The following is a 24,381-nucleotide window of genomic DNA, read 5'->3' on the forward strand; positions in this document are numbered from 1 at the left end:
ATACAACACACACATCACACTTATACAGCACACACTTCATACACACTCTCATACAACACACATATCACATACAACACACAGACACCGCTCTCATACAACACACACATCACATACACAATAATAAAATGCTCTAACACATTAGAGTATTTTGTTTTTTGCTTTTATTTCCTTTTATACAAAGGGACCGTCTAGTTAAAATTAAACTTTCATGATTCAGATAGGGCATGCAATTTTAAACAACTTTCCAATTTACTTTTATCATCAAATTTACTTTGTTCTCTTGGTATTCTTTGTTGAAAGCTAAACCTATGTAGGCTCATATGCTAATGTCTAAGCGCCTCTTAGCTCAGTGCATTTTGATAGTTTTTCACAGTTAGACAATGCTAGGTCATGCGTGCCATATAGATAAAATTGTGCTCACTAACGTGGAGTTATTTATCAGTCAGCACTGATTGGCTAAAATGCAAGTCTGTCAAATTAATTGAGATAAGGGGGAAGTCTGCAGAGGCTTAGATACAAGGTAATCACAGAGGTAAAAAGTGTATTAATATAACTGTGTTGGTTTTGCAAAACTGGGGAATGGGTAATTAAAGGGATTATCTATCTTTTTAAACAATACATATTTTTTCAAATAGGAAAAAAAACTATAATGCAGTATAGTGGTAGAGTGCGCCAAATGGCTAACACGTCCAAGTGTTCCTAGTCAAGATGACAAGCCCCTATGCTCCAGGGCAACAATTTATGAAAACAAAATCGTCACAAAAATGAAAAGAGTTGATAATGTGACAGTGTAAAAAAAAAAAAAATTATATGCAGATAAAACCCAAATAAATAAAACCAAAGTAATGAAACAAATCAATAAAGCAAAAAAGCAGATAAAAAATTAGTACATTTGAATACAATATCTATATAAGAAGAAAGAAATATTTTAAGTGCTTATCATTGGATGTCCCAAAATGTGGTTGTGAGCAGTTTCTCAAACAATAAGTGTCTCTGTGAATAAGACGAAGACTTTGTCAAGGTGATATTGTCTGGGTGCAGCAGGCAGCTAGTCTTGGGACTGGATGATCAAAGCAGTGTATCTTAAAGGTGAGCAAAAGAAGACAGCGCCTCATAGTGCAAATAAGTTCAATAAACTGGAATCACAGAAAAAGACAACCGGTAGTAGATATACTCACAAGAGTACTGGCACTCTTATGTAAAGAAGTGCGAATGGGCAGGCTGACGTTTAGTACAGCAGTCAGTACGCTGATACAGAAAGCATCCAAACTTCCAAGGTGCAGCTGTGGGCTCTCCTCCAGGTTTTGTGCAGCAGTCAGTACGCTGATACGGAAAGCATCCAAACTTCCAAGGTACAGCTGTGGGCTCTCCGCCACAGATCGAAGGGAATCGTCTGGAGCAGCAGTGTAAAAGAAAGCAGCTATAGCTGCATGCAGCATCCACTTTGCGCTGATATTAGTCAGAAGTGTCCCAATAAAGGCGAACTCTTACAGAATCGGCAGGGTTTTTCTGATCTCGTTTTCTTTTTTTCTGATCTAGTTCTCTTTTTATTTTTTTATTTTATTATCATTATTTTATTATTATTATTTTTGTCTTTGATCTTTTAAATAAATATACAAAACAGTCTTTAAATTTTGATAAGAAATCTTTTTGTTGTTAAACTCGTTTATTATCAAATAGGAACCGCTTTCAACCACGTCCCTCACCTATATAGCATTTGACCTACAAGTCTATCATACCACAAAACATCAAAAATATACTTTCTAGATAACCGATTTTATATTTAATATGTTTTCAATTTTTAGAGAAAAGCATATACAATGTCAGACATTACGTGGCATTGTCTGTTTTTGTGATTCAAAACCAAATACAGTGTTAAACGCAAAGCGTTACTTAGTTGTCTTTTTTGGTCATTCCAAATTGCAGAAAGAATTTTTTTGGCATAATACCATCATTATCTTATTCATACATTAATATTCTCAAATGCATTATATCGATTTTGAATGTGCATATTTTTATTTTCTTTCTGAGCGTTCATAATTCAACTCTTTTATTTTCTCCATTTGGAACTTTTACTAAACCCTTTTGTAAATCTCCACAATCATCTGCACCAGCATATATATTTTGCAATTCTAGTCCGTGATGTGAAGAAGTACAGATTTCACTTTGCGCATATTGGCATTAGTTTGTTCTCAATCTTACAATTCATACATATGTATATAACATTTAGACATTATCGAACACAGTGTCAAACACAACAAATTTCACACATCTCTGATAAATATTTATTTTTATATATATATGTCTCATAATAGCTTCTAGACTGAATGTATTCAATTTCACACAGACGTTTATTCTAATATGTTTTTATTAATGAGTAAAGATGTTTCTATTCATTGATTTTTATACAATTTGTTTTAATATGGCTACATTCTACAACTTGTACATGACGTGTCTCAGGCTATGATTGGTCCGATTTTGACCAATGAAATGCATTGGCACTCCTTTTAAATTTGTTATCAACTTACATGTGTAATTAATTATACTTGATGAAACGGCCAGGAGCTTGCGGCCGAGAAACGCGTTTAAAGCTCTGCAAATAAATTGTTTTTATTTCCTATATTTAAGCCTTGTTTTTTTTGGCTTTTGTCTATCCAAATAACCCCTCTTAAACCCTGCCGATTCTGTAAGAGTTCACCTTTATTGGGACACTTCTGACTAATATCAGCACAAAGTGGATGCTGCATGCAGCTATAGCTGCTTTCTTTTACACTGCTGCTCCAGACGATTCCCTTCGATCTGTGGAGGAGAGCCCACAGCTGTACCTTGGAAGTTTGGATGCTTTCTGTATCAGTGTACTGACTGCTGCACAAAACGTGGAGGAGAGCCCACAGCTGCACCTTGGAAGTTTGGATGCTTTCTGTATCAGTGTACTGACTGCTGCACAAAACGTGGAGGAGAGCCCACAGCTGTACCTTGGAAGTTTGGATGCTTTCTGTATCAGTGTACTGACTGCTGCACAAAACGTGGAGGAGAGCCCACAGCTGCACCTTGGAAGTTTGGATGCTTTCTGTATCAGCGTACTGACTGCTATACTAAACGTCAGCCTGCCCATTCGCACTTCTTTACATAAGAGTGCCAGTACTCTTGTGAGTATATCTACTACCATTTGCCTTTTTCTGTGATTCCAGTTTATTGAACTTATTTGCACTATGAGGCACTGTCTTCTTTTGCTCACATTTTTTCAAATAGACTGTCCCTTTAAGTATTTGTATAGTTTGATTGACCTGTTATCTGCTGTAGCTCCTGTAATTTCAAAGCAAAGGAAACCATGTACATTTACTTTTATAAGGAGTAAGTTCCTGCGCTGCTATAGTTTTTTCATATCCCAACTTTTGTAAAATGTTTTTAAGTAATATATTTTTATGCAAACCTTTGTACATAGTGTTCATTTGTTAATGTTAAGTAAAACCGATTTTTAATTCCATTTAACGGCTTGCTGAATAAAAGGGTTGTGTAGGGAGACAGCATATGAGAAAACCAAACAAAACATTATTTAGATTAAAATGTTGATAGCACCATCTTGTGGACACGTTAAGGTATTAAAAAAGTGTTTTTTGTTTTTTTATATAAATCATGTAACGATGGCCCAGTGCAATGGGGTCCACATATAAATCTATAATCATTAAACAAACAAATAATATATTTCTTAAAAATATTCAATGGCACAAGGCTAGATTTAGGAAAGGTTTCAGGGTATCATTTGTCTGGAATTCTTCCCTCCAGAGAGGGCTCTTTTAAATGACCAATAAAAACAGTAGAACTGCATAATTAATAAGTGCATAATAAAAAGACAATGTAATTACACTTACGCTGAATTTCACAAAAGCAGTAGATCTTTTTCCTGGCAAATTTATTTTTTCTCCTATTTGCCAGCCCCCTGTATCATGTGACAGCTATCAGCCAATCACAGGCTAGTATATGTATACCCTGTGCGCTTCTGCACATGTGCAGTAGGAGCTGGTGCCTCAAAAAATGCTTATATCAAACGATTGTTCAAAATGTAATAATTATAAAGTAAACTGGAAAGATTCTTAAAACTGTATGCTCTTTCTGAATCATAAAAGTTTAAATTGAATGTTAACTTTCATGATAAAGTGCCCGTTTTAAAAAAAAAAAAAACTGTTAAAAACAGGGGCACTTTCATTCATGAAAGTTTACATTGCACCGGGTTTTACAAATACCTTCTTCTCCTGATACATCAGATCGCCGATCCCCCTGCCTGCTTCTTCCTGCTGTACTTACACAGCAATGACGAAACCGGCTTCCTCCAATCACGGCATGGCCTCACCAGATGAACGTTCCTGGGGGGGAAGCTGTGATAGGAGAAAGCCAGTTTCGTCATTGCTGACGAAGTACAGAGGAGCTGCAGGCGTGGGATCTGCGATCTGGTGTTTTAGTAAAAGGTAAGTATTTGTAAAATCCGGTGCAATGTAAACTTTCATAAATGAAAGTGCCCCTGTTTTTAATAGTTTTTTTAAAAAAACGGCCACTTTATCATGTTAGGTTGACATTCACTTTAATTTTGACTTGAGTGTCCCTTTAAGTTGTAGTCACCCCAAAGCACACAGTTTATTTTATTCCTAGGGCCACAAAAATAAGCAGACATTAGTTCTGATTTTGCTGAAGGTAGGTTTGACACCTTTTCTTGAAAACAAAAAACTACCTTGCTTAGTAGCATACATTTGCATAAATAATTATGTAACATAACTTATTTAAGTTACTATGATTGCTTTTAAATGATCATTGATGTATAAGTAGATTCAAACACACAAGTTTGACCATGATACCATCTTTATTTCTATATTTAGTCTTTATTTTCAACTTTATTATTATTATCGGTTATTTGAGTGTCAACAGATTCCGTAGCGCTATAAACAAAGGCAAAGTACAACAAAACAATTATAGGGATCAAATGGGTAGAGGGCCCTGCCAAGAGTCGCACTGTTGTAGTTGGCTCTTAAGAAGGTGATCTGCAAACAGCTGGACTCTTAGGAATACATACTAAGGGGGTTCAGGGGATAGCAATGGAGGAGAGGAACTGGTATAAAGAAAGGTTAGTGTAGGTTGTATGCGTCCCTGAACAGTAGAGTCTTTAGGGAACGCTTGAAGCTTTCAAAACTAGGGTAAAGTCTTGTGGAGTGAGGCAGAGAGTTCCACAAGATGGGAGCCATTCTGGAGAAGTCCTGTAAATGGGAGTGTGATGAGCTAACAAGAGAGGAGGAGAGTAGGAGGTCATGAGCAGAGTGAATGGGACGGGAGGGAGAGTTTCTGGAGACAAGATCTGAAATATAGGGGGGAGCAGTGCAGTTGAGGGCTTTGTATGTCAGAGTGAGAATTTTGTGTTTAATCCTAGAGGCAAGAGAAAGCCAGTGAAGGGATTGGCAGAGAGGTGCAACAGATGAAGAGCGACGTTTAAGGAAGATGAGCCTGGCAGAGGCATACATTATGGATTGTAAAGGAGCTAGGCGGCAGCTGGGGAGACCAGAGAGGACAGAGTTGCATTAATCAAGGCGGGAAAGAATGAGAGAGTGGATTAAAATCTTAGTTGTGTCTTGCGTAAGAAAATGTCTAATTTTAGAGATGTTTTTAAGGTGGAAGCGGCAGGCTCTAGCCAAGGACTGAATGTGAGGAGTGAAAGAAAGATCTGAGTCAAATGTGACCCTGAGACATCGGGCATGTGGGGTAGGGGTAATGATGGAGTTGTCAACAGTTATAGAGAGATTGGGGTGGAGATTTTGGAAGAAGGGGGGAAAATAAGGAGCTCGGTTTTGGAGAAATTTAGCTTGAGGTAGTGAGAGGACATCCAGGAAGAGATGTGAGAAAGACAGTTAATGACACGGGTTAGCAAAGAAGGAGATAGGTCTGGTGCAGAGAAGTAGATATGGGTGTCGTTGGCAGACAGATGATATTGGAAACCGTGAGACTTTATTAGGGAACCTAATGATGATGTGTAGATTGAGGAGAGTAAGAGACCGAGGACAGAACCTTGTGGTACCCTGACAGAAAGTGGTGACGGGGCAGAGGAGGCCCCCGAGAAGGCTACACTAAAGGTACGGTTTGACAGGTAGGAAGAGAACCACGAGAGGGCTGTGTCACAGATGCCGAAGGATTGGAGGGTTTGGAGCAAAAGAGGGTGGTAAACAGTATCAAAGGCTGCGAACAGATCAAGGAGGATAAGCAGAGAGAAGTGGCCTTTTGATTTTGTTGTAAGTAGGTATTTGGTAACCTTAACGATTGCTGTCTCTGTGGAGTGATGGGGACAAAATCCAGATTGCAGTGGGTCATGGAGGGAGTTCAATGTACGGAAATGGGATAGGCATGCATATGCTAGTTTTTCGAGAAGCTTTGAGGCAAGAGGGAGGAGGGAAATAGTGGTGGTAGTTGGATGGGGAGGTTGGATCAAGGGAAGGTTTTTTGAGGATTGGTGTGACCAGTGCATGTTTCAGAGATGAGTGAGATATACCAGTGCTGAAGGAGAGGTTGAAAATGTGTGTGAGTATAGGAGTAAGGGTAGAAGAGAGGGAGGGGAGTAGCTGTGAGGGGATAGGGTCAAGGGGACATGTAGTGAGGTGAGAGCGTAGTATAAGTGCCGAAATTTCTTCCTCAGTAACAGGGGAGAAAAAGTTAAGTTTATGGCTATGTGGGTTGTGGTTGGTTGCGAGCATATGAGGGGGTGAGAGAATGGAATTATGTTGAGAGCTGATTTAGTTTCTGATGGAGTCAATTTTGTTATTGAAGTGGCTGGCAAAGTCTTGAGCTGACAGAGAAGTTGTATTAGGAGGTGGGCGGAGAAGAGTATTGAAAGTGGAGAACAGACATTTTGGGTTTGAAGAAAGGTTAGAGATAAGAGTAGAGAAGTAGTGTTGCTTATAGAGATTAAGTGCAGAATAGTAGGAGTTCAAGATGAATTTGTAGTGAAGAAAATCAGCTGAACTCCGAGATTTTCTCCAGTGCCGCTCAGCAGTACGTGAACATCTGCGTAGGTACCGTGTCAGAGGAGTATGCCAGGGCTGAGGATGAGTGTTTGATTTCCGAGCTATGGTAAGAGGGGACAGATTGTCAAGGACGGATGTAAGGGTGGAATTATAGTGGCAGATAGATGGGTCAGGGCAGGAAAAGGAGGAGAAGGATCAGAGGAGAGGTTCGAGGGAATTAGCAAGCTGTTGCTGATTTAATGACATAATGCTTCTGTAAAGTTTAATGTGAGGAGTAGGAGGAGGGAGAGTTGTAGGGAGGGATGATATGTTGCAAGTGAGGAGATGGTGGTTGGAAAGAGGAAAAGGGAAGTTTGTGAAGTTTAAGATAGTACATCAATAGATAAAGATCAGGTCAAGGGAGTGATCGTCCTTGTGAGTGGGAGAATCAGTCCATTGTGACAACCGAAAGAGGAAGTGAGTTGCAAAAGTTGTTTTGCAGAGGAGGCAGTGGGATTGTCAAGAGGGATGTTGAAGTCACCAAGAATGAGGGCAGGGGTGTCTGAGGAAAGGAAATAAGGTAGCCAGGCAGCCAAGTGATCTAGAAATGGAGTTGAGGAGCCAGGGGGTCGGTTTATGACTGAAACACGTATAGAGAAGGGAGAGAATAAGCGAATCATGTGGGTTTCAAATGAGGAAAATGTGAGGTAAGAGATGAGTTGTATTTGTTGAAAGGTACGAGAGGAAAGTAAAATACCTACATCACCTCCTTGTCTATTACCAGACCTAGGAGTGTAGCTAAAGTAGAGACCCCCATGTGACAGAGCAGCAGTGGATGCTGTGTCTAAGGAAGAGAAAGACACGTTTCTGAATAGGTATAGGTAAAGTTCATGAGTACAAAAGTAAGGTGAGTTTAAGAGAGATGGGCTAATGAACAGTGCAAGTGGAGAGGGAGAAGGAGTAATTGAATAATGTGGTTTGTTATAGAGACAGGAGGTAGCAAAAAGGGATATGAATATATTGAGCATTTTTACAAAAGTGGGAACCAATTAAACAAATAAGACACAGTATTACAGCAGCAATTACATAAGGAAACAATGAGATACATAGAACATAATATTACAAAAGTACTTGAGTTGTGTCTTGCCCTTTGATCTGAACCTTAAAAGTACAGCCATTGGCTAGATTAAAAGTGGCATGTTATTCTTAGCACCCACCCCCAACAGTAAAACCCACCACCCCCACAACCAACCCCCCCAAATAAAAGCCCTAACTCTAAAATAACCTAAGCTAACCATTGCCCTGAAAAGGGCATTTGTATGTGCATGTAGCTCTTTTACTGCCCAGACCCTAAACTAAAAAAAAAACCCACCCAAAAAACCCTTAAAAAACATAACACTAACCCCAAGACAATCCTCTTACAGTTGTTGAAGTCCCGCTTGAAGGATCCATCTAGCCGGCGAAGTCTTCATCCAGGCGGCCTCTTCTATCTTCATCCAGCCGGCAAATTTCTCATTCATGCGGCAAGAAGTCTTCATCCAGGCAGCCTCTTTGATCTTCATCCAGCCGGCACGGAGCGGGTCCATCCTGAAGACATCCGGCGTGGAGCTCCTCTTCTTACGGTCGCCGCCGTAAACTGGAATTTCAATGCAAGTGACGTCATCCAAGATTGCGTCCCTTGCATTCCTATTCGCTGACAGATTTGAATCAGCCAATAGGAATTAGGGCTGCTAAAATCCTATTGGCTATTCAAATCAGCCAATAGGATTTAAACAGCTCTCATTCTATTGGCCAATAAATTTAGCTCTTTTGCATTGCCCTAAAAAAGGATATTTAGCTCTTTTAAGAATAGCCCAAACCCTAAATTAAAAAAAACCCCACCCAAAAAACCTTAAAAAAAACCTAACACTAACCCCTGTTTAGGTACTCACAGTTGCTGAAGTCCCGCTTGAAGGATATTCATCCCGGCAGCTCCTTCTTCATCCAGGCGGCATCTTCTATCTTCATCACGTTGGTGTCTTCTATCTTCATCCCGGCGGTGCGTAGTGGGTCCATCCTAAAGACATCCGGCACGGAGCATCCTCTTCATATGGTTGCTGCCGTATACTAAATCTTCAATGCAAGGTACGCGATTCAAAATGGCGTCCCTTGCATTCCTATTGGCTGATTTGATTTTGGAAATTGCTAATCAGCCAAAAGGGGAGCTCCTGAAATCCTGTTGGCTGTTCAAATCAGCCAATAGGATGAGAGCTACTGAAATTCTATTGGCCGATTTGAATGCCCTTTTAAGGGCTATTGGTAGTTTCTTTCATGTAATTGGCAAGAGTCCATGAGCTAGTGACGTATGGGATATACAATCCTACCAGGAGAGGCAAAGTTTCCCAAACCTCAAAATGTCTATAAATACACCCCTCACCACACCCACAATTCAGTTTTACAAACTTTGCCTCCCTGTGGAGGTGGTGAAGTAAGTTTGTGCTTGATTTTATTCTGTAATATGCGCTTCTCAGCATTTTGAAGCCCGATTCCTCTCAGAGTACAGTGAATGTCAGAGGGATGTGAAGGGAGTATCACCTATTGAATTCTATGGTTTTCCTCGCGGGGATCATTTAATAGGTTTTCTGTTATCGGTCGTAGAGATTCATCTCTTACCTCCCTTTTCAGATCGACGATATACTCTCATATTACATTACCTCTCCTGATAACTGTTTTAGTACTGGTTTGGCTATCTGCTATATGTGGATGGGTGTTTTTCGGTAAGTATGTTTTCATTACTTAAGACACTCTCAGCTATGGTTTGGCACTTTATTTATTAATGTAAAGTTCTAAATATATGTATTGCCATGAGTCAGGTTTATGTATATTTCCTTTTGCAGACTATCAGTTTCAAAATTGGGAAAACATATTAAGGAAGTTATTTTCTTACCTGGGGTAAGTCTTTTCTTAAAAATTTACTGTTTTCATTCATTTTCGCGGGCAAAATTAGGTTTGCGAGGCTGCAAAATGCTTATATTTATTGCGTCATTCTTGGAGCAAGAATCTTTTTGGCGCAAAGGTACATTCAGTGATGCAAATTCACCATTTCCAGCATCTTAGTTGACGCCAGGTTCCTTGCACAAGGTTGCGTCTGCCATGACGCGAGTTGCGTCATTTCTGGATGTTGTTAGCGGCAAAAATTTTAATTTTGTGTTGCGCGTCATACTTTCTTACATTTGCAAGATGTCTCAATCTGTCAGAAACCACTGTTGAATTCCTGCTGCCTGATAACAGTTCTACCAAAGATAAGCGTATCTGTTGTAAGTTAGCGGAGATTATATCTCCAGCGGTAGTATGTAACAGTTGTCATGATAAGCTTTTACATGCAGAGAATGTATCCATCAGTACTAGTACAATGCCTGTTGTTCCTTCAACATCTAATGTACATGATATCCCTGTGAATATAAAAGATTTTATTGCTGATGCGATTCAGAAGGCTTTGTCTGCTATTCCGCCTTCTAATAAACATAAAAGGTCTTTTAAAACTTCTCATAAAGTTGATAAAATTTCAAATGACCGACAACATACTGATTTATCCTTCTCTGATGAGGATCTATCTGATTCAGAAGAACGTACCTCAGATATTTACACTGACAAATCTACTTATCTCTTTAAGATGGAGTATATTTGTTCCTTGTTAAAAGAGGTGTTGATTACTTTGGATATTGAGGAAACTAGTCCTCTTGATATTAAAACTAGTAAACGTTTAAATTCTGTTTATAAACCTCCTGTGGTTACTCCAGAGGTTTTTCCAGTTCCTGATGCTATTTCTGATATGATTTCAAAGGAATGGAATAGGCCTGGTACTTCTTTTATTCCTTCTGCTAGGTTTAAAAAGTTGTATCCTTTGCCAGCAATTAGATTGGAGTTTTGGGAAAAAATCCCCAAAGTTGATGGGGCTATCTCTACTCTTGCCAAACATACTACTATCCCTATGGAAGATAGTACTTCCTTTAAGGACCCTTTAGATAGGAAACTTGAATCTTATCTAAGGAAAGATAATTTATATTCTGGCTATCTTCTCAGGCCTGCCATTTCTTTGGCTGATGTTGCAGCTGCATCAACTTTTTGGTTGGAAAGTTTAGCGCAACAGGAAACCAATCCTAATTTGTCTAGCATTGTTTGCTTGCTTCAACATGCTAATCATTTTATCTGTGATGCTATTTTTTATATCATAAAAATTGATGTTAAATCTATGTCTTTAGCTATCTTAGCTAGAAGAGCTTTGTGGCTTAAATATTGGAATGCTGACATGGAGGCCTATCTATCAAGCTCCGAATGGAGCTTGAAGGGCCGTGTTTAGAAACAGCAGTTATGAAGTAGTGGTCTAAAGGCTGCTGCTTCATAACCCTGTCCACCTGCTCTGATGATCGGACAGGAATCGCCTCAATTCAACCCGATCAAGTACGATCGGGTTGATTGATACCTCCCTGCTGGTGGCCCATTGGCCGCGAGTTTGCAGGGGGCTGGTGCAATGCTGAATACGGAGAGCATATTGCTCTCCGCATTCAGCGAGGTCTTGCGGACCTGATCCGCACTGTCGGATCAGGTCCGCAAGACCTTTGTTAAATTGGCCTCATGGTATCTAAGTCTAGATTACTATCTCTTTCTTTCCAAGGTAACAATTTATTTGGTTCTCAGTTGATTTCAATTATTTCAACTGTTACTGGTGGGAAGGGAGTTTTTTTTACCTCAGGATAAAAGATCTAAGGGTAAATCTAAGGCTTCTAATCGTTTTCATTCTTTTCGACAGAATAAGGTACAGAAAGCCAATCCTTTCCCCAAAGAATCTGGTTTCAATTGGAAACCCTCTTCAAGTTGGAATAAATCCAAGCCTTTTAAGAAACCAAACCCAGCCCCCAAGTCTGCATGAAGGTGCGGCCCTCATTCGAGCTCAGTTGGTGGGGGGCAGATTAAAATTTTTCCAAAACATTTGGGCAGATTCTGTCCAAAATCAATGGATTCAGAGCATTGTCTCTCAAGGGTATCGAATAGGATTCAGAGTAAGACCTCCTGTGAGAAGATTTTTTTCTCTCACGTGTTCCAGCAGATCCAGGCCTTTCTGAAGTGTGTTTCAGATCTAGAGCTTTCAGGGATAATTATACCTGTTCCGTTTCAGGAACAGGGTCTGGGGTTTTATTCAAATCTATTCATTTCCCAAAGAAAGGAAATTTTGAACTGTTTTGTAAAAGTGCCAACTTTCAAAATGGTGACTATAAGAACTATTCTGCCTTTTGTTCAGCAAGGTCATTATACGTCCACGATAGACTTACAGGATCATATCTTCATATTCCGATTCATCCAGACCACTATCGATTTCTGAGATTCTCTTTTCTAGACAAGCATTACCAATTTGTCGCTCTTCCATTTGGCCTAGTGACAGCTCCAAGAATTTTTTCAAAAGTTCTCGGTGCCCTACTCTCTGTAGTCAGAGAACAGGGCATTGCAGTGTTTCCTTATTTGGACGATATCTTGGTACTAGCCCAGTCTTTACGTTTTGCCGAATCTCCCACAAATCAACGAGTGTTGTTTCTTCAAAAACATGGTTGGAGGATCAATTTACCAAAAGGTTCCTTGATTCCCCAGACAAGGGTCACCTTTTTAGGTTTCCAGATAGATTCAGTGACCATGACTCTGTCTCTAACATAAAAGAGACCAATTAAATTGGTTTCAGCTTGTCAGAACCTTCAGTCTCAATCATTCCCTTCAGTGGCTACGTGCATAGGGGTTTTAGGTCTCATGGCTGCAGCATCGGACGCGATCCCCTTTGCTCATTTTCATATGAGACCTCTCCAGCTTTGTATGCTGAAGCAATGGTGCAGGGATTATACAAAGATATCACAATTAATATCCTTAAATCCCAATGTTCAACTTTCTCTGACTTGGTGGTTAGATCACCACCGTATAATTCAAGGGGCCTCTTTTGTTCATCCAACTTGGACTGTAATCACAACAAATGCAAGTCTTTCAGGTTGGGGAGCTGTCTGGGGATCTCTGACAGCACAAGGGGTTTGGAAATCTCAAGAGGCGAGGTTACCAATCAATATTTTAGAACTCTGTGCTATTTTCAGGAGGGCTCTTCAGGTTTGGCCTCTGTTGAAAAGAGAACCATTCATTTGTTTTCAGACAGACTATCACAACTGTCGCATATGTCAGTCATCAGGGTGAGACTTGCAGTCCCCTAGCTATGAAAGAAGTATCTTGGATACTTGCTTGGGCGGAATCCAGCTCTTGTCTAATTTCTGCAGTATATATCCCAGGTGTAGACAATTGGGAAGCGGATTATCTCAGCCGTCAGACTTTACATCTGGAGGAGTGGTCACTCCATCCAGATGTGTTTTTTCAGATTGTTCAGATGTGGGGTTTTCTAGAAATAGATCTGATGGCTTCCCATCTACACAAGAAACTTCCCAAGTACCTGTCTAGGTCCAGGGATCCTCAGGTGGAGTCAGTGGATGAGTTAGGTCTAGTTGTCAACCTTGGCCACTTCCTTTAAGACCAGACCTTCTGTCTCAAGGACTGTTTTTCCATCAAGATCTCAAATTGTTAAATTTGAAGGTATGGAAATTGAACGCTTAGTGCTTAGTCATAGAGGTTTCTCTGACTCGGTGATTGATACTATGTTGCAGGCTCGTAAATCTGTTTCTAGGAAGATTTATTATCGAGTTTGGAAGACTTATGTTTCATGGTGTTCTTCTCATAAATTCTCCTGGCATTCTTTTAAAATTCCTAGAATTTTACAGTTTCTTCAGGATGGTTTGGATAAAGGTTTGTCTACAAGTTCCTTGAAGGGACACATTTCTGCTCTTTCTGTTTTATTTCACAGAAAATTGCTAAGCTTTCTGATATTCACTGGTTTGTTCAGGCTTTGGTCCGTATCAAGCATGTCATTAAATCAATCTCTCCTCCTTGGAGTCTTAATTTGGTTTTGAAAGCTTTACAGGCTCCTCCTTTTGAGCCTATGCATTTTTTGGATATTAAACTACTTTCTTGGAAAGTGTTGTTCCTTTTGGCTGTCTCTTCTGCTAGAAGAGTTTCTGAATTATCTGCTCTTTCTTGTGAGTCACCTTTTCTGATTTTTCATCAAGATAAGGCAGTTTTGCAGACTTCATTTAAATTTTTACCTAAAGTTGTTAATTCTAACAACATTAATAGGGAAATTGTTGTCCTCTCTTTGTGTCCTAATCCTAAGAATTCTTTGGAAAGATCCTTATATTCTCTGGATGTTGTAAGAGCTTTGAAATATTATGTTGAAGCTACTAAAGATTTCAGGAAGACTTTTAGTCTATTTGTTGTCTTTTCTGGTTCTAGGAAAGGTCAGAAAGCTTCTGCCATTTCCTTGGCATCTTGGTTAAAGCTTTTGATTCATAAGGCTTATTTGGAGTCGGGTCAGGCCCCGCCTCAGAGAATTACAGCTCATTCTACTAGATCAGTCTCCACTTCGTGGGCTTTTAAGAATGTAGCCTCAGTTGATCAGATTTGCAAAGCAGCGACTTGGTCTCCTTTGCATATATTTACTTAATTCTACCGTTTTGATGTTTTTGCCACTTCGGAAGCAGTTTTTTGGTAGAAAAGTTTTTCAGGCAGCTGTTTCAGTTTGATTCCTCTGCTTATGTTTTAAGATTTTTTCTTTTTATTTATGAGAAAAACTTATTCTTTTGGTTGTGGATTTAATTTTTCAGCGGAAAATGACTGTTTTTATTTTATCCCTCCCTCTCTAGTGACTCTTCTGTGGAGTTCCACATCTTGGGTATTACTATCCCATACGTCACTAGCTCATGGACTCTTGCCAATTACATGGAAGAAAACATAATTTATGTAAGAACTTACCTGATAAATTCACTTCTTTCATATTGGCAAGAGTCCATGAGACCCACCCTTTTTATGGTGGTTATGTTTTTTTGTATAAAGCACAATTATATTTCCAATTCCTTTTTGATGCTTTTTACTCCTTTTTCTATCACCCCACTACTTGGCTATTCGTTAAACTGAATTGTGGGTGTGCTGAGGGGCGTATTTATAGGCATTTTGAGGTTTGGGAAACGTTGCCCCTCCTGTATATCCCATACGTCACTAGCTCATGAAAGAAATTAATTTATCAGGTAAGTTCTTATATAAATTATGTTTTATTGTAGGCTAGGGTTTTTTTTATTTGGGGGGGCTTTTATTTTTATAGGGCTATTAGATTAGGTGTAATTATTTTTTATTTTTGATAATTTCTTTTGTTATTTTTCAAAATTTAGTGTTTGTTATTTTTTGTAATTTAGTTTTTTTTATTTTTTGTAATTAGATACGTTGTAATTTTTACACTAGTGTTATGATTTTTTTAATGTGTACTATAGTTTATTTAATTGGTAGTTAGTTTAATTTTAGTTTAATAGTTATATTAGTTTAATTGTTAGTTTTTTTAATTTGACAGGTAAGTTTTAATTTAATTTAAGATAGGGAAATTGTAATTTTAATATAAAGTTAGGGGCGTTAGGTTTAGGGGGTACTAGTTTAAATTAGTTTATTATTAGTGGCGGCGTTTAGTGACAGGATATAAATAAAGTTGGGAAAAAGCTGAATAGCAGCGAGATCGATGACTGCTAGTTAACAACAGTCCGATGATCATCGCCCCATACTTGGTGCGCAGCTTTTTGCAGGCTTTTTTTTATAAATATGGAGATCGTATTCAGGTCCGTGGCCGGCATGTTAGGCGAGCGTATTGGTGCCGGCGAATGCAGCATAGTTGAGGCTTTGATAAATATCCCCCATGGTGCGAACATGCTACAAGCAAACTTCTACTGCAAATTACATGAGTTAAAAAGATGCCTTGTGTAGCACATCTGCACATCCAACAGCAGCAGGAGATTCATGTAAATTTATGCAGATTAGTCTTACAATGCCTTATTCATTTGCTTCCATGCATTAAATACTTTGATCCACGTTATGCCTTAAAGGGACATGAAACCCAACTTTTTTCTTTCATGATTTAGAAAGAACATGTCATTTTAAACAACTTTCTAATTTACTTGTATGATCTAATTTGCTTCATTCTCTTGATATCCTTGGCTGAAAAGCATATCTAGATAGGCTTGGTGGCTGCACATAGATGCCTCGTGTAATAGGGCTCACCCATGTGCATTGCTATTTCTGCATTTTTCACAAAAAAATAAATGCCAAAACAAGGGGTCACAATCTAAAGTTAGAGGGTAGTAGATTCAGGAGAAATTTGAGGAAGCATTTTTTTACAGAAAGGGTGGTGGATTCATGGAATAAACTTCCATTTGAGGTGGTAAACACAAAGACTGTAAAGGAATTTAAAAATGCCTGGGACATGCATAAGGCTATCCTAAGGAAAAAGTAACATGTAATATGGGTAGACTTGATGGGCCTTTTTGGTTCTTATCTACCGTCAAATTCTATGTTTCTATGTTTCTATGTTTCAACAACAGATATCTAAGGAATAACGCAAATTAGATAATAGAAGTAAATTGGAATGTTGTTTAAAACTGTATTCTCTATCTGAATCATGAAAGAATTTTTTTTTGGGTTTAATGTCCATTTAAATTTCTGCATCCTACTAACCAGGGGAAGTATGAATAAAAATTAGATTTTAAAAGCTATGAAGTGAGGTGTTATTGGCCTTCAGCAGTCTTCACAGTTTTAGATGTGTATCTATCTATCTATCTATCTATCTATCTATCCATTTCTCTCACCCCTCTATCTATCTATCTATCTATCTATCCATCTCCTTCCCATCTATCTATCTATCTATCTATCTATCTATAGTCTGTCTGTCTATAATCTGTCTATCCCTCTCTCCCTCCTATCTATCTATCTATCTATCTATCTATCTATCTATCTATCTATCCATTATCTATCTATCTATCCATTATCTATCTATCTATCCATTATCTATCTATCATCTGTCTGTCTGTCTGTCTGTCTGTCTGTGTGTCTCTGTATCTAGCTATGTCTGTCTCATATTCTATAGCAAAGGGTTTACCTTTGATTTTACTGTACTGCCTAAGAACAGGTATAATTAGGGATTTGTTTATTTGACTGTACTCACTATCATGTTTACAGCCACAGATTAAGTTTCGGCCCAGCTGTTATTTATCTATGAAACACATAATGTAATTGGTTAATGTATTAAACTAAAAATGTCTATTTGCAAGTTTTAACTGTTGTTGGTTCCTTTTAATTAAACGTTAATTTAATTGATCACTTTATCAGCTGCTCTTTGTCAGTATGAATGTGCCCTCACTGCTTATTAAGGGTTGTTACGTGCATTTCCTTTCATTACCCAGTAAAGACTGGGACAAAGTATGAATTGTGCTCAAAATAAAGGAATGTCTGTTCCCAAACCCTGAGAGAGGAAACTGATAATGGCAAAGTGCCAGCTTCCTGGGCATCTGCAGCTTTTTATCCTTATAGTAATCTTTATACAGAAATGGCAAATTACCTCACCCAGCAAATTCACAGACCCAATACATCATCCAGCAAATTCACAGACCCAATACCTCACCCAGCAAATTCACAGACCCAATACCTCATCCAGCAAATTCACAGACCCAATACCTCACCCAGCAAATTCACAGACCCAATAACTCATCCAGCGAATTCACAGGCCTAGTACCTCACCCAGCAAATTCACAGGCCTAGTACCTCACCCAGCAAATTCACAGGCCTAGTACCTCACCCAGCAAATTCACAGGCCTAGTACCTCACCCAGCAAATTCACAGGCCCAATACCTCACACAGCAAATTCACAGGCCCAATACCTCACACAGCAAATTCACAGACCTAGTACCTCACCCAGCAAATTCACAGGCCCAATACCTCACACAGCAAATTCACAGGCCTAGTACCTCACCCAGCAAATACACAGGCCCAATACCTCACACAGCAAATTCACAGACCTAGTATCCCCCCCCCCATCAAATTAACAGGCCCAATACCTCACACAGTAAATTCACAGACCTAGTACCTCACCCAGTAAATTCACAGGCCTAGTATCTCACCCAGCAAATTCACAGGCCCAGTACCTCACCCAGCAAATTCACAGGCCCAATACCTCACCCAGTAAATTCACAGGACTAGTATCTCACCCAGCAAATTCACAGACCTAGTACCTCACCCAGTAAATTCACAGGCCCAGTACCTCACCCAGCAAATTCACAGGCCCAATACCTCACCCAGTAAATTCACAGGACTAGTATCTCACCCAGCAAATTCACAGACCTAGTACCTCACCCAGTAAATTCATAGGCCCAGTACCTCACCCAGAAAACTCACAGGCCTAGTACCTCACCCAGCAAACTCACAGGCCTAGTACCTCACCCAACAAATTCACAGACCCAATACCTCATCCAGCAAATTCACAGGCCTAGTACATCACCCATCAAATTCACAGGCCTAGTACCTCACCCATCAAATTCACAGGCCTAGTACCTCACCCATCAAATTCACAGGCCCAGTACCTCACCCAGTAAATTCACATCACCCATCAAACTCACAGGCCTAGTACCTCACCAAGAAAATTCACAGGCCTAGTACCTCACCCAGCAAATTCACAGGCCTAGTACCTCACCCAGCAAATTCACAGGTCCAATACCTCACCCAGCAAATTCACAGGCCTAGTACCTCACCCAACAAATTCACTGGCCTAGTACCTCACCCAGCAAATTCACAGGCCCAATATCTCACTCAGCAAATTCAAAGGCCTAGTACCTCACCCAGCCAATTCACAGGCCTAATACCTCACTTGGCAAACACACAGGCCCAATACCTCACCCAGCAAATTCCCAGGCCCAATAACTCACCCAGCAAATTCACAGGCCCAATACCTCACACAGCAAATTCACAGCCCCAATATCTCACTTGGCAAATTCACAGGCCTAATGCCTAACCCAGCAAATTCAAAGGCCCAATACCTGACCCAGCAAATACACAGGCCCAATACTTCACCCAGCAAATACACAGGCCCAATACCTCACCCAGCAAATTCAAAGGCCCAATACCTCGCCCAGCAAATACACAGGCCCATCAACTCACTAGGGATGGGCGAACGTTTTGCAACATTCGAAAAATGAAACTAATTTTAACACATTCGTACATTCGTTCATTCATTTCAAATTTGGAATGTTTGTACAACATTCCAACATTTGTTTCCTGTGTTTGAATTATGCAATATTCGAATAAGAAAAATTCGAATTTATATATTTGTAATAGTATTTATAATGCTTTCTTTAAATGTAATGTTCAAATTATGCAATATTCAAATTTGAAAAATTCGAATTTATGTATATGTAATAATATTTCTAATGCTTTCTTTAAATGTAATATTCAAATTATGCAATATTTGAAATAGAAACATTTAAATTGATATATTTGTATCTATTATGTATCAATTTACTAAATTCCCTACCACATGAACTATTGAACTTCTGAATAGTATTTGTTAAATTGAATGTTACATTCAAAATTTCAAATGTGAACATTCAATCTAACTATGAACATTCAAATTCGAAAGTGACATTCAAAAACTGTAAATAGCATTCGATTATAACATTTTTGAGAATATTCGTTCTTGTCAACATTCGGTTACGTAAATTGAATTTCTACAATAACATTCGTTCTAACATCCAAATTTAAATATAAACACATTCGCCCATCCCTATAACTCACCGAAGAAATTCACAGGCCCAATACCTCACCCACCATATTCAGAGACCCAAACTTCAACCAGCAAATGCACAGGCCCAACACTTCACCCAGCGAACTCATTAGCCCAGCACTTCACTCAGAAAATTCAAATGTCAGCCAGCAAATTCACAGTCCCAACACTAAGCTCTGCAAACTCGCAGGCCCTGAATGCACCTTTAACAATTGTGTCAACTGAAGGGTCAAAGGTATCTAGTTTTTTATCAGTCAAAACACTTAAAAAAACGACAGACTTCTTTACATGTCAAATTTATGTTGTGTTTCCAGAACACATTATATAGTATCTACATATTCCTTAACTAATTTACACTGTTCTGTTTTTTTCATTATAATGTTTCATATTTCAAAAGTTACAAACATTTGTAAAATATTATTTACATTTATCTGTAGATAGAATGCTTTGAAATTTAAATAGAAACTATCATTGCAAAGACAAGAATTTTTCACTTGATTTTGAAAATTTTCTTCAATGTAATATTTATAAACTCTTTTTTTTCTCCTAGTATTTTTAGAACAAGTATAATTTGCTCTTTCTTTCATAAAGGTGGTAAGAGCTCACAACCCATTACTCCTTAGAATTACATTATCTGCCACTAGGAGGAGGCAAAGATTCCCAAATCCCAAGAGCTCTATATAACCCCTCCCACCTCTATAGTAGTGAGCCTTATTTTTGCCTCCGCTGGAGGAAGGTGAAGAGGGAAGATGTGCAAATGATTTCTTCATTGAGAGGGGTTCTCCGATTGATTTGGGGCCCATTTCCCCTCAGAATACAATGTTTGTCAGAGGGAGGTTAAGGAGCACAGGTTGTTACAGTTTGTTCGCTTAATATATTGACAACAAATAGAATTTGCTCTTTTTAACAGCAATAGGGAAGCTTTGTGGAAATATACCTAAAATGTTACACTTATTTAGTTTAATTCATTAAGGTTTTGCAACTTTATATTGATAATTCCATTATTCACCTCTCAGTAATGTGGAACTAAAAAAAACAAACGGCGGAAATAGTAATAGTATGCCTTTACATTTGGCATAAATGTGAATATTAAAGGTAAATACAAAATAGCTGAAAATTGATATTGCTCAGGAGAAAAAAAACTAAATTCTAAATTGCAACAGCCAAAATAAACTAATTTGTTTTGTGTGACTCAGTGTAACATTGGGTTTATTAGCTCTTTTAATTGTAATTAATCTTTTTAATTAAATTTATACCACTGGGTGTTTTGCTTTTCATCGCTTAATAAATATCCACACACAAATTTATTTTGAGTGTAGCATTCTCCATACTTAAAGGGGCAGTAATTTACAAACTAATGTTATATAATTATAATTAATAACATTAGCTTACCGTCAGATTTATACACTAAATTATTGCAGAGAAATTTTATGTAAAAGCTCCTTTTTCCAGAACGCCGCTCCTTGCTCTACTGAGCGGGTCTGGTTTTTCCCCAGCGCATTGCGGCAACACTGTCTAGTCATAGTGTGTCCGGTCGCACCATTAAAGGGACACTGAACCCAAATATTTTCTTTTATGATTCAGATAGAACATGGAATTTATAATTTACTCCTATTATCAATTTTTCTTCATTCTCTTGCTATCTTTATTTTAAAAGCAGGAATGTAAATCTTAGCAGCCAGCCCATTTTAGGTTCAGCCCCATGGATAGCGCTTGCTTATTGGAGGCTTACATTTACCCACCAATAAGCAAGCATAACCCAGGTTCTCAACTAAAAATGGGATGGCTCCTATGCATCACATTCCTGCTTTTTTTAATAAAGATAGCAAGAAATCAAAGAAAAACTGATAATAGGAGTAAATTAGAAAATTGCTTAAAATTGCATGCTCTATTTGAATCATGAAAGAAAAAAATGGCGTTTAGTGTCCCTTTAAAATGAATATAGCTCACTCCTGCTACTAGACCAGAGCGGGAGTGAGCTGCATTAATTTTAATGGCGCCACCTGGCACACTGTGACTAGACAGTGTTGCCGCGATGCGCTGTGGAAAAAACAGACCCGATCAGTAGAGCAAGGAGCGACGTTCTGGAAAAAGAATCTTTTACATAAAATTTCTCTGCTATAATTTATTGTATAAATCTGTCGGTAACCTAATGTGCAGAATTATATAACATTAGTTTGTAAGTTTACTGCCCCTTTAAGTGTGTTATATTGTCTTATGGAGGCTGGCGCCATTAGCTAGTGTGCTTCTCTGTAATTAATATCCATTTAGCACAGCCAATGTTAGAAAAAGGTTGCTAGTCCAGAGGGGAAAGCTACTAGCCATATCAATGCAAATATTTTACTCACCTTTAGACTGGGCACCCTAGTATTTGAATTATGCAATGTAAATGCCTATTCTACTAATGATTATATATATATATACACACACAAATACATTATACAAGTGTACTATAGTTACATTCTTGCTATATAAGTGACAGGTGTTTAAATCACAAAACTATTCCTTACTAATCACAACAGCTAGTTTGTTCCAGCATTTGGTTTTGTTGTATAATGCATTTTTTTTTGCAGTGTTATTAATTTTTTTATTTGTAATAATATATATTTATTTTTTTTAATAAATAATTTTCTTTACAAAATGGGGCCATTAAATAACAGTATGGTATAGCATGTCCCACAGGCTGAAAACTTCCATATGACCTATCATTTATTTACTCCTTAGTGGCGATTAGTTATGGCTCGCCCATGTTTGTGTTGACTTATGGAGATATTTAATTGCGGTTTATAGGGTTCCATTTATTCTGTTACTATATATACTATCCATTGCAGTTTTTGTCATCTAGAGAAGGTCATTACTCATTGCTACACAACAAATTCAGTTTTGAACATGACAAAACTCACCAATTGATTTATAGTGTGCAGTCAAGGGTGTATTTTGGTCTTGTCGAGTTTAAGGGGTGTGGGAAATATTAAGGAGCAATTCTGAGGTATAATACCTGCCCAGTCTATGATTCCTAAATGTTGTATGTATTACGGTTATAACTTATCAATAATCATTGGTTATCTATTTAAGGGTGCATGACCCTGATCTCTAATTGTGAGAAATGTGTGAGAAAAAGGTGTTTGAGGTAGGGAGGGGGTTAAGGGATCATCAGATTTGTCAGTGCCTAGGGCAGCACAAAAAGTAAATATACCACTGGTAAAGTTGAAAATGTTATGACAATCTTTCCTGGACACAATAGGTGTTTAAAGCAATTAAGCAAAAGAGTCATAATGCAGGCAATACCATCCGTTTTCAAGGTGGGTGAAAGTTATTTTGGAAAATATTTCATTCACGTTTTAAATATCAGGTAACCTGTGAGAACAGTCCCAAATGAGTTCTTTTTGATCGATCCATGCAGCAGTTCAAGCCAAACTTTCTCATCCTTTTGCAGTTCGACAATTGCAAACTGATGTTTTATGCTCTCGGCTTGTTGGACGCTGTTGTTGTAAAGAGACAATTTGTGGCGTCCGCCAAAAACTAAATGGGCTAGCGCACTGCCTGGTCCAAAGTCCACACTGATTGCAAAAGCATACACGCCGCCATATGGTACTGTAAAATGCCCGTCTTCAGAGGAGAAAACGTTTCCATAATTCAGGTAGATTTCATTGAACTGTAATATTTTGACCCCTTCAGCTCCCTCGGAGAACCCTGCAGAGAACGCGACTGGAGAATCTAGAGAATTAGAAATGTTTAAATTAGCACAAAAATGCAGATGTAAACAAATAGCAGCGCAGAATAACCTAAAACAGGTAGTGACATTATTGTTGCTATCCAAAATAAAACGTAACAAAAATAATCTATTCTGGTTATCAGCAAACATACCCTGCTATTATTTTGCATATTATATTCATTTTTCACGAAAAATACTTTTATTTAAAGTGATCCTAATACTTGCTTTCTATAGAACATTTCATTATGATAAAATATGAGGACACATGATTTTATTTTACTTAAAAACTCATTTATTTTTAATTATTTTATTAAACTTGTATCATTTTTAGTTCTCTGCCTGCCACCCTCAAGACAGTGTTTTTTTTCCCCACTGATGGCGTTTAAGCACGGTGTATTGAAATCCAACCACCAAGAAGGCATGAGCTGTAGTGCCAAAAGGGAATTCCTAATGAGGTATTTGTTAACAGTGGATGAGAACTTATGTGCGTATTAAGTTGAAAGCAAATGCGTTTACTTGATTGCAATTGAATTGGGTTGGGTTAGCGAGACTGAAGATATAAAGGGTTAGGGCTAAAATAAAAATTGCACTAAACACAACATAAATACATTAAAATAAACAATTACACTTAAATAAACACTATCTGATAAAAATAAATATGTAAATATTAATAAAAATATTTATAAGGGTTCAAAGTTATATGGTATATTGACATGTATTTGACTATAATATACAGTATATAAATATGTACAGTATAGTGTCTAAATAATAATTCTATAATAATATTTAATAATGTGTTTTACTGTGTATTTACTGTAAATATTTCACATTCCAATATTCTTCACATACAGGAAAAAAAATATTTTTATTTTATAGATATGTAATTTACATTAGCATTATCAGATATATATAGAAATATATATTTAATAATGATTTTTTTTTTCTATGTGAAGAACATTGGACTGTAATATTTGGGTAACACGCTTTGG

The 24,381-nt window shown here is 38.1% G+C and overlaps 1 protein-coding gene across 1 annotated transcript in view; it reads right to left on the reverse strand.

Annotated features, from left to right (window-relative positions):
- Positions 1-22,237: 22,237 nt before the first annotated feature.
- Positions 22,238-24,381, reverse strand: part of MMRN2 (multimerin 2) — a 79,947-nt gene continuing 77,803 nt past the window's right edge. Inside the window, exon 7 of the mRNA XM_053692049.1 lies at positions 22,238-23,394. Coding sequence (XP_053548024.1) covers positions 23,012-23,394 — 383 coding nt within the window. The 3' untranslated portion in view covers positions 22,238-23,011. The remainder of the gene's footprint in view (positions 23,395-24,381) is intronic.

The sequence above is a fragment of the Bombina bombina genome, chromosome 9 (assembly GCF_027579735.1).
Source record: "Bombina bombina isolate aBomBom1 chromosome 9, aBomBom1.pri, whole genome shotgun sequence".
Lineage (NCBI taxonomy): Eukaryota > Metazoa > Chordata > Amphibia > Anura > Bombinatoridae > Bombina > Bombina bombina.